This window comes from Benincasa hispida, chromosome 8, assembly GCF_009727055.1.
Source record: "Benincasa hispida cultivar B227 chromosome 8, ASM972705v1, whole genome shotgun sequence".
Taxonomy (NCBI): Eukaryota; Viridiplantae; Streptophyta; class Magnoliopsida; order Cucurbitales; family Cucurbitaceae; genus Benincasa; species Benincasa hispida.
This window is the reverse complement of record NC_052356.1, coordinates 55,930,347-55,946,009: the sequence shown is the minus strand read 5'-3', so window position 1 is coordinate 55,946,009 and position 15,663 is coordinate 55,930,347. Positions and strand designations below refer to the sequence as shown.

Genomic DNA, 15,663 nt, shown 5'->3' with positions numbered 1-15,663 from the left:
TAAGAGTTTTACACTTTCTTATATTTGGGCCTCCCCTTAGGAGGATACCCAAAAAAAGTGGAGTTTTGGCAGCCGGTAATTGACAAATTACAGAATAAATTAGATAAGTGGAGAAGATATAATTTATCAAGGGGAGGAAGATCTACTCTTGGCAAAACAGTCCTTTCTAATTTACCAATTTACTACATGACCTTTCTGATGCCTGAAAAGGTGGTTTCAGCCTTAGAATCATAAGAAACTTCTTTTGGGAAGGTCACAAAGGTGGTAAGATAAATCACTTGATGAAATGGGAGCTTGTCTCTAGGAAACAAGAAGATGGTGGACTTGGGTTAGGAGGTTTGAAGGTTAGAAACTTGGCCCTTTTAGCCAAGTGGGGCTGGCATTCTATGCACGAACACACTTCCTAGTGGAGACAAGTTGTCAAGAGTATTCATGGCAACAGCTTTTTGGATGGCACACTTCAAGAAAGGTAAAATGTAGCCTTCGCAACCCTTGGATCAATATTTCAAGATCGTGGATGAAAGTGGAAGTATTGGCAGCCTTTAAGTTAGGAAATGGCAACAAAATTTTGTTTTGGCAAGACCCATGGCTGGATTATATTCCTCTTAAAGATAGCTTCCCATCCTTGTTTGGTATAACCATCAACCCAAATGGTTCAGTCTCAAACCATTGGGATTTTCAAACTTCTTCATGGTCCATCAACTTCAGAAGGTAAAAAGGAAGAAGATATCTTAAGAGTTCCAAAATTTGTTACTCCTAGTGTTCAAGAAAGAAGTTAAAAACTGCCAAGATACTTGCATATGGTCCCTAGAAGCTAATGGTTCCTTCTCAGTAAAATCACTGGTCAACCACCTTTCCTTGGCTTCACCACTCACACCTTGCCTTCAAAAAGCTCTTTGGAAGTCCAACAGTCCTCGGAAAGTTAATATAACAGTGTGGATAATGTTTCTTTGAGCCCTCAATTGCTCCTCAGTGTTACAACAGAAACTGCCTTCTCATTCTCTTTCTCCCAATTGGTGTCCTCTTTACAAATCAAACGGGGAAGACCTCCAACACCTTTTCTTTCAATGTAATTATGCCACTTATTGTTGGAGAGCACTTTTCAAATGCTTCACCACTTGTTGGGTCTTTGGCAACACCTTCAAAAACAACATTCAGCAGATACTTACTAGGCCATTCCTCAAGAAAAATTCAAATTTACTGTGGACTAATGCAACAAAAGCATTGCTTGCTGATATTTGATTTGAAAGAAACCAAAGAGTTTTCCAAGATAAGGAAACCCCTTGGTTTGCTCGGTTTGAGGCTGCAAGGCTTAATGCTTCTCTTTGATGCTCCCTCTCTAAAACATTTGAAGCCTACTCCTTACAAGATATAAGTCTAAATTGGCAGGCATTCATTCAATTGGACAGCTAGTTTCAGAAGATATTGGACTGCTTTTCAGCCTATTGTGGTCGTGCTATTGGGGTTTTTTGTTTTTGTTTTTGATTTCCTATGTATTCAGCTACTGTTTAAGAAGTTTTTGTTTGTTTGTTCATAGTCTCTATTTGGTTGCTTTGTAAGGCTTCCTTTATCTTAGATCTTGGTTTTGTTGGTTCAGAAATGATGAGGGCACTAAAAGGGTGTCAACCTAGTTGAGATGCCCGGGTGCACCTCCTGATCCTTAATTCGTAGTTCTTAGTTATTTTGCCTTTATAATTCAAGTACACATCTCCTGTACTCTCTTTTAATGAATAATAAAGGTTGTTTCCTTTTCAAAAAAAGTTGGGCATGATTAACATATATGCTCCAACTTGAAGGGGAGTGTTACAGTTTTAATATTAGGGATATTTTATTATTGTAAATATCTTTGTTATATTTTCCTTTTATGGCCTTTTCTACGCTTTTCTTCTTTGGTCACTCTTGTACACTTGTATGTATATATTGCTTTAGTGAATGGAATAAAATATCTTTCGAAGGGATATCAAGGTCCTTTTTTTGGCCAACAGTTGTATCTTGAATGGCTTTCTCACGCTTCAATAAAAGTTGCTCCATGTTTTTTTTTTTTTTTTGAAAAGGAAACAATTCATTGATATAAGAGAATATCGAGCAAAAGCCCATAGTACAAGAGGATTATACAATGAGCTAAATAACAACCGAATACCAAACGGATCAGCTAGCGCACCCGAGCATCTCAACTAGGTTGACACCCCCTTAGCACCCTCATCATATCCAAAGATAAACTAAAACTAGCTTAAAAGAAAAGCAGAAAGCATTACACTCCCCAAAAGGAACAAACACCGGGGCTAAAACTTAAATAAACAGACTGAAAAATCAATGAAAATCTAAGAAAACCGCTGGATGCTGAAGAGATTAAAACCCATCACTTGGGAGGGAGGCAAACACCCTCCAATTGAGATTGAATTCTAATAAGCTGTAGGCATTAAAGTGCTTGGATAGGATACACCAAGAAGAAGCTAGCCGACGGGCTGATTCGAATCGATCTTGACAACCAAGAGCCTTACCATGGAACACCCTTTGATTTTTTTCAAACCAAAGATCAGCCAACAGAGCCTTGACTGCATTCAACCACAACAAACTGCTGGATTTGTGTAGATTTATGCCAACTAAAAGCTGCAGCAAGTTGCCCTTAAAGTCATTACTCATAACCCATGAAATGTTGAAGGACAGCAACTTATTCCAACACCAAGCTGAATGGGCATAAACAAAGAAAAGGTGGAGGGAGTCTTCTGACCAATTTAGGCACAAAGGGCATATTGAAGGAGAGATATAGCTGGCTGCCAGCTTGCTTTGCAACACCGAGGCTAATTCAATTGACCACAAAGCATTATCCAGACTAGAATGTTAATTCTTCTCGGGCTGCAAGTCTTCCACAGGGCCGAGTAGAGAGTTTTATCCATTGGGGAGGAGTGGGAAAGGTGTATTCTAAGTGAATTGACCGTAAAGAGTCCCGAGGCTGAGATAGACCATACCTTGCTATCAACAACTTCTGAAATTTTCCTCGTTGCAATGACCCCTAGCAAATCTTGAAAAGAGATGATCTCCTCTTCTTTAAGCAATCAACGAAAGGTGATTGACCAAGTAGCTAAACTATTGTCCCAATGGTCAGCAACCGAGCCATTTGGAAACAAGGTGATTCGGAAGAGATTTGGAAATAAAGAACTGAAAGGGGTCACTCCCACCCAAGGGTCCAACCAAAATGCAATTCTGCTGCCATTTCCAAGTTTGAAAGTGGCCAACGACTCAACTTTTAGCCAAGACTTAGAAATACTGATCCATGGGCTTCTCAAGCTTCTACCCTCTTTACCTGTCGTGTGCCAATTAAAAGGATCCGTACCGTAAATGCCTCTGATAACTTGCCCCCAAAATAAGCCTTCCTCTTTGAAAAATCTCCAGCCCCATTTAGCAAGTAGTGCTAAATTCATAGTTTTAAATACATCAAGGCCGAGGCCTCCATCTGTCATAGGTTTTTGTACCAAAGCCCACTTCACCAAATGATTTAGCTTGTTGCCGTTGTGCCCTTCCCAAAAGAAGCTCCTCGTGATTCTCTCCAATTTTGAAGCAACTCCATCCGGCAATATGAATATGGACATAAAGTGCGTTGGGAGGTTAGATAAAACTGACTTACATAATGTGACTCTACCAACTCTAGAAATGTTAAACGCTTCCATTTGTCCAATTTAGCTTGAAAGTTGTCCAAAACTGGTTGCCAAAAAGATAACTTTTTCGGGTATGCTCCATGTTCACATCAGAACTAGAAGAATTATGGATTGTCTTTTCCAACGGCATTGGAATGGAATCTTAATCAAGTGAAGCCAAGTGACCAACTTCCGTTGGCTTCTGCATCGTGAACTTCCCACCTTTATATTGGAAGCTAATGGATTTCTTGAATAATTTAATAACCAAGATGGTAGAAGAAAATCCAAATCAGGTTCTAAAGATTCAAACCCTCTTCCTTCATCCTGTAAAACTTGATTCAAATGGACTAAATCAATTGGGTTAGTAAAATCTTTAACAAATAAATCACCTTTCAATCTTGATGGAGGGTCAATTAATTCAATATCTCCAAAATTCAGAAAAATAGATCCACCTCATCAACAATTTCTATGGTTCACAGCATGAATCCACATAAACTTTTCTTAACTTGAGTTTTAGCTTCAGAAACGTTGAGAAGGTTCAATGTTTCCAAAGCAATATCTTCCAAGCCTCCAAAATAAGCTCTCATAGTTTCAAAAGTTTACCTACGCCAATAATCAAACGCGAGATTCTTGATTGAAATCCATCCTCCATATCCCTTCGAATACAACAGCCGGCTATGCACAAACTTGTTCCACTTTCAAACTTCAGATGAAACGAACCACAAATCTGCCATTTGCTCGATCCCTAAATCCTCTAGAGTTCCTTGGTCCAATTTTAGTAAGGCATTTTCTGCAAACAAAGGATGGACAATGACATCAAAATGAAAGTAATCTTTTAACGTTTTAGTTGTTTCCAACCAATCGTTGAACTCGAACAATTTGGAAACTATCCATAAGTTGCTAAAATCTTCTTGAAAAATGTCAATGTTCTTAAGCACCCAATAATGGATCTTACTATGTTTATCGGGCACTAAAATAGAGCCTTGCTTCAGACGTGGAAAAGCTTCGAAATCCATACTTTGTTTCTTTGACGGGAAAATAAAGCTTAATTGAATATTTGCCTTCACAATATCCATGTGTTTCTCTCCCTGGTTTTGGCAAAACAAGATCTACTGGCTCCCTTCTTGGATTTAATGACTTAGTAGAAGCTTCGAAAATTTTCAGAAAATCTTGGAGCATTATCGCAAAAGAATACCAACCTTGCTTCAAATCTCTGAAAGGAATATGAATAAAATATCTTCCCCCTAAAGAAGGCTAAACAACACATCTCATAATTCATCTTAAGGAGCAGCAGAACCTTGACAATTTTATGGCACTTGATCCATGACGACCGTTCCTCACAAAGAAGCATGAAGCAGAACACTTAATCAAGTCTAAAATTTTCAAGAAACCAATTGAGCTAAGACTTTAATAGGAGAAGGAGCTTGTTGACTTCCAAGTCTTCCACGAAAAATGTGCCAGAATTGTGCCAAATACAAAAATAGAACCCATTCGCGTTACAACATTTCACCTCCATACTTCACGGTAGAATGTTTGGCAAGAAAGACTAACGGAAGAGAGGATGCTGACCAGCACTACTGATCAAAGGACGGGAAGAGAAGGGAGAGGAGAGAGGAGAGGACATACTTACCCTAACTTGTCTGTCATCGGCTAATTTTTTTAAACAAAACTTTCATTCAAAAATATTTAAAAAAAAAAAAAAAATCACTTGGCATAGGATTCTGCCACTTAATATTATTTCATTTAAATATATTTTTCTCTATTATTACATCCACGATTGTGTACAACAAAGAATGTTTTAACTTAAAAGTAGAGAGCTTCAATTCCAAATACTTCAACTTGGGTCTTAGGGAAAAAATATTGAGTCGCATTCTTTTTCAATGAAAAACATCAATTTTTTACAAGGCATTTCTATGATAAAAGTGTGAGCAGTGTTGATCCAAAAGAAGTGAAGACGACTTTATTAATTTAAATTATGTTGAGAAAGAAGATTTGTCCAAGGCTTTCAATTTTTGGTTTTCGGAAGATCCTTCTTATACTCCAGTGGTCAAAGAAAACTCTCTTCAGTAAGTGTCTCAAGTTGAAGATATCCCACAGAAGTTTTCTTCTTTGATTGAAGTTTGCGGATTTCAATGAAGGAAATTGTTCCCTTTGTCATTAATCAAGTCTGATTTTCAGCTATTTGTGGACGTCAATGAAGATTATTTCTAGGAAGGTTTAGGAAATGCTTCAAAACAAGTGGCTTTGAGAAAGTTTTTTCAGAAGCAATGTCGTGACGTGGTTTTATTGCAAGAGACTAGAATGGCTGATTTTGATATTAGTCTATTTGGAACTCTAAATAAATTAATTGGGTACAAGTGGAAGCGTGGGGTAGATCTGGTGGTATGCTAATTTTGTGGTATGAATCTAAAATCCAGGTTGTGGAAGAAATTTGGTTCAAGAGAAACCAGAGAATTTTTCAAAAAAAGTAATTGATTGGGTTGTTCGCTTCAAAGTTGCCAGGACTGTCTCCACTTGGCGTTTTCTCTATAGGTTCTTTGATGACTTTTCCATCCAAGATGTATGCTTAATTTGGATTGACTGCCTTTGCCTTTACAACATAGTCTTTTTGCTCTATGTATTTGTACTCATTGTTTTCATTTCTTTGTATTTTGATCATTAGTTTTTTTTCATTATTTTAAAGAAAAGTTCTGTATCCTTTTCTAGAAAAAAATTAATAAATAAAACATCAATTTTTTACAGCATAGATGATTACCTACCTGAGACATCATTCCAAATGGTGTTCTCTGAGTTTTGACCACTCCTCCTCTTCCATGACAGTCGGCACACAATTTCATGCAATTATTTGATTTAGCACCCGTTCCATCACAAATTTCACATGTCTCAAAACAAGAAAATTGAATTGCCTGCTCTCCTCCAAACACTGATTCTTCAAAGCTTAAGTGCAAGTCATAACTGTAAGGTTAAGAGAAGGAAAAAGAATGTACGACTCAGACTATTTATAAGCACATATCATCTACTTTACAAATACAAATATGAAAGAATACACAAGATCAGTTCAAGCTAAACCATGATAAGAGCAAGCTTAGACGAATGGTCATAATGTAGCAGGATTAGAGTAAATTTGGGTATCTTGGTCAAATCCTTAATTTATTAAGAATATAATTAGTTTCCTTGATTGATTAGGGTTAGGATTAGAAATAATTGCTTTATTTCCTCTATCAGTATTCTCTTGGTGTTATTTTTCTTATCCTCCTTCGAGATTTATGTACTTTGAGCATTAGACTCTTTATGATTAATGAAAAGTTTTGTTTCCTTTCCCAAAAAAAAAAACGAGAGATTAGTTTCCTTAGTTTATTAGGATTAGTGTCCTTTTACTCTATGTGGAGGTACTCGATTAGGATCTTGCGTAAGCTATTGCTCACTATAGTACCTAAATACAATGTAAAAAATGTTGAACTTTTAAGAATTATAATACAAACAAACTAAGATTAGAATAGAAAGATGTAATTATTCTAAAGTAACTTGGGTTCAAAGAATGGTCTAAACAATGGAGTGGAGTCTTAATTCTTGTTCCAATGATCAATCAGAATATTATGGACAACCTCATAAAAGGAAGATTCTTCATCTCCACGTTTTTCTTCATGCCTATATATTGTAGTCTTCACCTTTTTAATCATAGTATCCCACATGGCATAAACCAAATGAAGGGTAGCGTAATGACCTGAGTTCAGGAGGGGTACATGATTGAATCGATATCACATCCGAATGAGAGGAATCCTAAGGACATGAAAGTATAGTTAAGAAGGCTTAAAAAAATTAAAAATTACTACCTATACCAACAAGGTGCACCTTCCTTTTCGGTGGCTCAATCATAAGAACTCCAAAGTTAAGCGTGGTTAGCTTGAAACAATCATATGTTGGGTGACCTCTGAAAGGACCAGTGTTGGTTTGTGAGGACAATTTTCACTTCTAAAAAGCATTCAAGGAAAGTGAGGATGACGTGAGGATGACGTAGCCAGGCCGCAGGAGAAAAAACCACGGTATAGAATTTTCTTATTATAATCGGGATACACAGAGGCTACATGCTTAAATAGAAAAGAGGGAAACCCTAGGGGTACAGTGAAAAGACAAAAATGCCCCTTAGGGTTAAAACCCTATTTTCAACACTCCCCCTCAAGTTGGGGCGTAGATATTAATGAAGCCCAACTTGCTAATACAAGAGTCAAATAACTGTCTGGGAAACCCTATCGTCAGAACATCTGCAATCTGTTGACTGGAAGGAATATAGGGAATACAAATGTTGCCACTATCAAGTCTCTCATTGATGAAATGCCTATCAATCTCCACATGCTTCGTTCTGTCATGTTGTACTGGGTTGTTTGCGATACTTATTGCGGCTTTGTTATCACAATAGAGTTTCATTGGACCGTCATGTCCTTGATCGAGATCACTCAGGACCTTTTCCAGCCAAATTTCCTCACATATCCCAGACTCATGGCCCTGTATTCAGCTTCGGCACTACTTCTAGCAACAACTCCTTGTTTCTTACACCTTCATGTAACAAGGTTACCCCATACGAAGGTACAGTATCCTGATGTTGACTTTCTGTCTACCACAGAACCTACCCAATCTGCATCCGTGTATGCCTCGATGCACCATTTGTCGAACTTCCTGAACATCAATCCTCTTCCCAGAGATGACTTTAAATACCTCAGGATGCGCTCCACTGCTCTCATATGTTCTTCGTAACGAGACTGCATGAACTGACTAACTACACTGTCCGCATACGCAATATCTGGTCTAGTATGGGAAAGATAGATTAGCTTCCCAACAAGCCGCTGATATCTTTCCTTATTAACCGGAGCACTGTTACTCAAGTTATTGAGTTTAGCATTAACTTCCACAGGAGTGTCCACTGGTTTACAGCCTGTCATACCTGTCTCCTTAAGCAAATCCAAAGTATATTTTCATTGAGAAACCGAAATCCCTTCTTTCGATCAAGCCACTTCCATTCCCAGAAAGTACCTCAATTTTCCAAGGTCTTTGATTTCAAATTCCTCAGCCATTTTCCTCCTCAATCTGTCAATTTCTGAAGCATAATCACCTAAAATGACAATATCATCTACATACACAATCAACACTGCAATTTTCTCGGATACCGATTTCTTTGTAAAGAGGGTGTGATCTGAGTGTCCCTAACTGTACCCTTGTGATTTCACAAAGGTAGTGAATCTGCTATACCATGCTCTCGGAGACTGTTTCAACCCATACAAGGACTTCCTTAGTCTACATACTCAATGATTGAACTGTTTCTCGAATCCTAGGGGAGGACTCATGTACACTTCTTCTAATTCTCCATTATGAAAAGCATTCTTCACATCAAACTGATATAGAGGCCAATCTTTATTGACCGCCACTGAGAGAAGAACACGTACTGTGTTCAACTTTGCTACAGGTGAGAATGTCTCGGAGTAATCGATTCTGAATGTCTGAGTGAAACCTCTGGCAACTAATTGGGCCTTGTACCTATCAATTGTTCCATCAGGCCTATATTTAACGGTGAACATCCATTTGCACCCAACTACTTTGTGTCCCTTTGGAAGAGTAACCTGGTCCCAAGTATTGCTTTTCTCAAGTGCCCCCATTTCCTCCATGACTACGGCTCTCCATTCGGGAATCTCCATTGTTGTATGTATATTGTTTGGTATTGTAACTGTGTCTAGGCTCGTAGTGAGGGCTTTGAACACAGGAGACAAGTTGTTGTAAGACAAGTAACTCTGCAGTGGATATTTCGTACACGACCTCGTACCTTTTCTTAAAGCAATAAGAAGGTCAAAAGAGGCATCATGATCCTTCTTCTCCTCTGACTCTCCACTGCACTCAGCCTCTTGCACATGTGTCTTATCCTCTGAAGTATCTCCCTTACCTTCAACAATGCTCCCTACTGGAACCAATTTTTCACAACTACCATCACTTGTATTAGTCACATCGTTCTCGGTACAGTCATTAGTACTGTCATTGTCTTTTCTGTCTTTACTCACATCTTTTTCAACACAAGCATCAGCTTCAACATAAATGTTACCATTTTCAGAGATAGGATTACTAGTACCTGAAACTGATACCCATTCTGACTCATGGACGAGAGCCGGAGCAGTAACAGGCGGCGCTATTTCCTTTCTAAGATTCCTCCTATAGTATGTGATCCATGGGATTTGTTCGGTAGGCAGAATGGGTTCATTGATACTAATGTCAGGAATAGGTTCAGGTTCAGGTAAGACTGACAGACTTGGACCTCAAGTAGTTTCTTCACTAGTACTCTCCCCCTAAAAAGACCTATTGGGAAAGAAGGGTTGATCCTCGAAAAATGTCACATCCATTGAGACAAAATATTTCGGGAAGAAGGATGGTAACATTTATACCCACATTGATGAAGGGGGTATCCCACAAAGACACATCTCTGAGCCTGGGGGTAAACTTAGTTCGATTAGGACCATGGGTATGGACGAACACGACATACCCAGACACCGAAGTGGAACATCAGGGAAAAGTCGGTTATCAGGGTAGGACTCTTTGAGATTTAAAGGGGTTTGGAATTTTAAGACCTAGGAAGGCATTCGGTTTATCAAATGAGCTGTTGTCAGAATAGCATCTCCCCATAAATAGGATGGAAGAGAAGTAGACAACATAAGGGACCGAGCAACTTTGACAAGATGACGGTTTTTTCATTCGGCTACTCCATTTTGTAGGGAGTATATGCACACGAACTCTGATGGACAATTCCTTTAGAGACGAAGAATTCCCTAGGAATTATTTAAAACTCCCGACCATTGTCGCTTCTAAGGATAGCAATTTTTGCATTGAATTGGGTTTCTATAGAACTATTTGAAAACCGACGTGACTTCCGGTAAGAAGAAAAACCCAAGTCAACCTAGTATGGTCATCAATGAAGGTTACAAACCACTGTTTGCCAGTGGCGGTAGTAACAGATGACGGACCCCAAACATGCTATGGAAGAGGGTGAATGGTTTGGAAGGCCTATAAAGCTGCAGTTTTAATGAGGCACAAGGTTGTTTAGCTTGGACACACATATCACAATTTAAGTTAGAAAGATTAACATTGCGAAACAAATGAGGAAACAAATATTTCATATAATGGAAACTAGGATATCCAAGACGATAGTGCCATAACATATAATCAGTTTCAAAAGTAGAAAAACAGGATGAAAGTAAGCTAGTCCTATCACATATCCTAGATGAAGCATCTTCGGTGAGGAAATAGAGCCCCCATCATGTCGGGTAGGGCCAATCGTCGTCCCCGAGTTCAAGTTCTAAAAAACAACAGCATCGGGTGAGAAAGTAACTCAATATCTCAAATCCCTTGTAATCTTACTAACAAATAACAGATTATAAGAAATTTTAGGCACATGCAGCACATCTTGAAGAACCAGACCCTCAAAGGATGACAAACGGCCTTTCTCAATTACAGGGGCAAAGGACCCATCAGCGATTCTGATCCTCTCATTCCCAACACTTGGTTGATATGAAAGAAACTGGTCAGAGGAACCAGTCAAGTGATTTGTAGCCCCTGAACCTAGAATCCACGACTTGCTACCAGTTATACTAACAAGACCAAAGGAGCGAAGTATCTGATTAAGCGATTGCACTTACACCCACCGTACTAGAGTTACTCTGATTCCTCCTGATTCGGAGGTTGAGGGCCTCCAGTTGCCGATTCACCTACCAAAGCTCGTCCCGAACCTGACTGACGTCGTTTACCATTCGGTGGATGGCCATGCAACTTCTAGCATTGATCTTTAGTGTGCCAAGGTTTTTTACAGTGCTCACATACCGGAGTTGGCTTACCGTTTTGCTTATCACTATCAAGACCCGGTGCTATAAATGCAGCAGAGTCTGTCTGTGAAACCAGTGTATTATTCATAGCACTGAACCTGTCTTCCTCAAGGCGAACTTCAGAGCAAACTTCCAACAGGGATGATGTCGGATGAGTTCCCGGTATCCGACTCTGTACCGCGTCAAATTTAGAATTCAGCCTCGCGAATTCAGCCTTGCCAGAAAGTCATAAACTAGGTCGGTCTCCTCAGATTGGTAGTGTAAGACTCCCCCACACGGACAATTCCAGATCATCTCACAACAAAAGTCCATTTCTTGCCAGATAAGAGACAGCTTGTTGAAGTAAGCTATCACGTCCATTGTCCGCTGCTTGCACTCATGATCCATGGACTTTTGTTTGCGTAAAGTATAAAGTCAGAATGCACTTTGTCGTTTGGAGTAAAGCTTCTAGACAGCCTCCCAAATGTCTCGTGCAGTGGCAGCATATTGGGGTTTGCCGATTTGAGGCTCCATACTTCCTGCTAAAATCGACTGAAGTAAAGAATCTTCTCCCTTCCATATTCGTCCTTGAGGGTCACCTGGTCTTGGTTTAAGTGTCTCGCCCGTCAAATATCCAAATTTATGTCGACCCTCAAGGGCCATTTTAATGGATTGAGACCAAGAAAAATAATTATGACCATTTAATTTCTCACCTACCATAAAGCTAGTAGAATTTCCTATTGCCCCAGAAAACAAATTAGCTGTAGATAAGGCAAGGAAAGAGGTTACTGAATTTCCTAAGTGTGTCGGTAGATTTGAAGGAAGATCTGACTGAATATTTGTGGTTGTTCCGAGAGCTTCTCTTAGAGTCGCTATTTGCTGCTGAACTGATTCGTTCTGCTGTTTAATTTGGAGTTGAAGTTGGGTAAATTAATCTTGGATTGTACCACCTCTAGGATAATGAGATGATGACTCCCCAATCTCAAACCCTCCATCCATGAGAGACGGTTGACCCAAATCCGGCTGGAACATGGGACTGCTGCTGGTCGGCGCTGGATGGGTGTAGTCGTAACTCTGATTAGCTTCAACATGATGGAAGCCACGGCTTGAAGCAGCTGGAATCGGCTGGACTCGGGCTGGAACTGTGGCAGATTTGGCTGCATCGTGCCGATTGGCTGGAAACGACTAGGATCGATTGGGATGGCATCGACGGAGGGGATAGCATCGATCTGGAAGTCGACTGCTGTTGGATCGCGCTGTCGACTGCCGCTGGATCGCACCGATCTGTCACTGGATCGCGCCAGTCAGTGATAGTTGCGGTTGCAATCCAGCCGTCTGGGGCACGTCGATGCTGCTTGCTCCGGTCGGCTGATCCGTTCTGTGGTGATGTGGGAGAATCGTCTGAAAATACTATTCTATGACGTTTTGTACAATAATGGCTAAATCAACACCATTGTTATCAACCAAAGGCCTTTGTGATTCTCTTGTTGGGTTTTCCTCAATGGTGGTCAAGGTTTCGTCTTCATGCTCTAATACCATGATGAAAAAAAGAGAATAGTGAAAAGATGCACATACAGATCTACGTGGAAAACCCTAGTATAAGAAGAAAAAACCACGGTATAGAATTTCTTATTATAATTTTTTATACACAAGATAGACAGAGGCTACATGCTTAAATAGAAAAGAGGGAAACCCTAGGGGTACAGTGAAAAGACAAAAATGCCCCTTAGGGTTAAAACCCTATTTTCAATCTTAATAACTTTTGATTCATAATAAAAATTTTGATTTTCTTATGGGAGATTTCTCTCATTTTATCCTTTCAGTAACACCAAGTCAACTGTCCATAAGCTTTTTCATTGCATATTCTGCCTCAAGAGTCATGAATGATAGTTAAAAGTCTCTACAAGGGCCCCAATTGTTAATACGTATGTTAGGAAGTATAGGGAAGCAAATCCCCACTCAACCAACCAGTTAGAATTTCAAGGAAGGGTGATTTGGTTGGGGCAGGGCCTTATGGATGCATGTCCATTTTTCGTGGGAAAATCAATGTAGGGAAACTCCAGCCCTTTCAAGCTGGCTGGGAGCTTGAGTAATTTCCCTGGGTTGCTTTTGTTGATTATTGAATACAAATTGTAAGAGAGACACCTTATAATCTCATGCTAACTAACAATGAAGGTGTTAAAGAATAAATATATCATAAACTATCAGTTAGCTTTTGGACCAAGTAGGGACTGATGCAAATTAATGTTAAAGTTAAAGCATTGTTGTAAATAACAAATTAAGAAATTATTCTTTTCTATTTTTATAATACTTTAGACATAAAGTCTAGAGGATGTGGTTAGGCTAGATTATGCTTTTCCTTTCGTGAGACTTTCTTTCTTGTATTTATATGGGTGTATTATCAATTGTATTTATATGGGATTTGACATAATATCAGGGGAGGTACTGTATGCAAATTTGGAAATGTCATTTTTTCTCCAAGTAATATTGTTAGTCACATGTTGGGCCTTTTGCAAATTTGGAGGTTGAGTTTAAGCGTATGAATAAATGATTAAATATACAATTAAATTATTCTAGTAGTGATCTAAAAAAAAATAATTAAAAAAAAAGAGCAATCTCATACTAAATATCAAGATTTTGAATATTTCCACTCCTCTGATTTAAATTGATGCCTCCAATTCCATCTCTTTCTCCAAAAAGTCCATCAGATCCTCCGAAGAATGCATCAAAAATTTCAAAAGGATTGACCTAAAAAGTATTTAATAAACAAAATGCTTAAGAATCATTTGATTGTCAGGAAAATTAATTGAAGCAAATTGAAAAGAGAATTTTCAAATATATTTCAATCTCCCCCTGCCCCAAAATATATATACATATACATACATACATAATATATATATATATATATATATATATATATGGTCCTATTGAAAGTAAAGAATCAATTATAAATAATATGAATAAAAGCATTCCTAGTCATAGGATAGTGAAATTACGAAACATAATTTTATTGAATTGGACAGGAATACCATTTACAATACCTATTATCCAAAGAGGAATCAAGGATTGGAGTTGGTTGGATGTATTTACCAAAATAACTTAGTCTTCTTTTGCTAAGAAGATTAGGAAAAAAATCAAATATCTATGACTATTCTCCTTCCCCTTCTTTTTCTGTTTTTGGAAAGTGCAGAGTTTCCAGAAAGGAAATCTTATGATATGCTGGATATATATATATATATATATGTATATATATATGTATGTGTGTATATATAATTTCAGCAATGATGCATATGCTTGTCAGCAAAGTGCTAGCAATAATCTTACCCCTCTTGAACCACGGCTCATTACACCATAGTCTCCCTGCAAAGCTGCCTCCCCGAATTGATCATATAAAGATCTTTTTTCATCATCTGATAAAACCTACACAACTACTCCATTATCACATGAATGCAAAGAAATACGGGATCATCATTTTTCTTTTTCTTTTTTTTTTCTTTTTAAACAAGAAACGAAACTTCTCATTTAATAAATGAAAAGAGGTTACTGCTCAAACGATTCAAACTTCATAGAGGAGTGAAAGAAAACCAAAGGACAACAAAACTAACAATTACAAGTCCTATCTAACAGCCAAAAAAATTTTAAATATTCTTGAAAAAATCATACAAATCCAACAATCTCTCGAGAGCTTGTTCCAATTTTATTAGCAATTTTTTGCTTCCATTTTGTACTTTTCATACCCATTAGAAGGCTTTTACTTGTAAGAATTGTTCTTATAAAGTTTGTGAGATTCGATTTGTGTATCCACTCTTGAAGAGAGTATTTTCCATCTTGTTCTTCATCTCCAAATTATTTGTAAGGATTGCTCTTGATCCCGAAAAGATGTCATTGTAACGGTTTAATGAAAAATGATTGAATATATAGTGGTTTGATCCTGATCCCGTTAAAAGGATTGATATAGGTTGGATCCTAAACCTGCAAAAGGATCGAAGTTGACTCTTGAACCTATAAAAGAAGTGATCTTGGTTTGATTATCACCCTTAAGAGAACAGTTGCAGTAAAAATCCTCAAAGAAAAGTCTTGTGGAGCAGTAGGGATTCCGAACCACTATAAAATTATCAGTGTCTTCTCTTTCTTTTGAAAAGGAAACAAAACTTTTCATCGAATAAATGAAAAGAGACTAATGCTCAAAGTACAGT

At 38.3% G+C, this 15,663-nt stretch overlaps 1 protein-coding gene across 1 annotated transcript in view; it reads right to left on the bottom strand.

Moving 5' to 3' along the window:
* Positions 1-15,663, bottom strand: part of LOC120082833 (chaperone protein DnaJ) — an 84,342-nt gene that overhangs the window by 51,627 nt on the left and 17,052 nt on the right. Inside the window, exons 3-5 of the mRNA XM_039038165.1 lie at positions 14,792-14,887; positions 14,091-14,215; positions 6,395-6,590 (exon numbers count right to left, since the gene is read on the bottom strand). Of these exons, the coding sequence (XP_038894093.1) occupies positions 6,395-6,590; positions 14,091-14,215; positions 14,792-14,887 (417 nt within the window). The remainder of the gene's footprint in view (positions 1-6,394; positions 6,591-14,090; positions 14,216-14,791; positions 14,888-15,663) is intronic.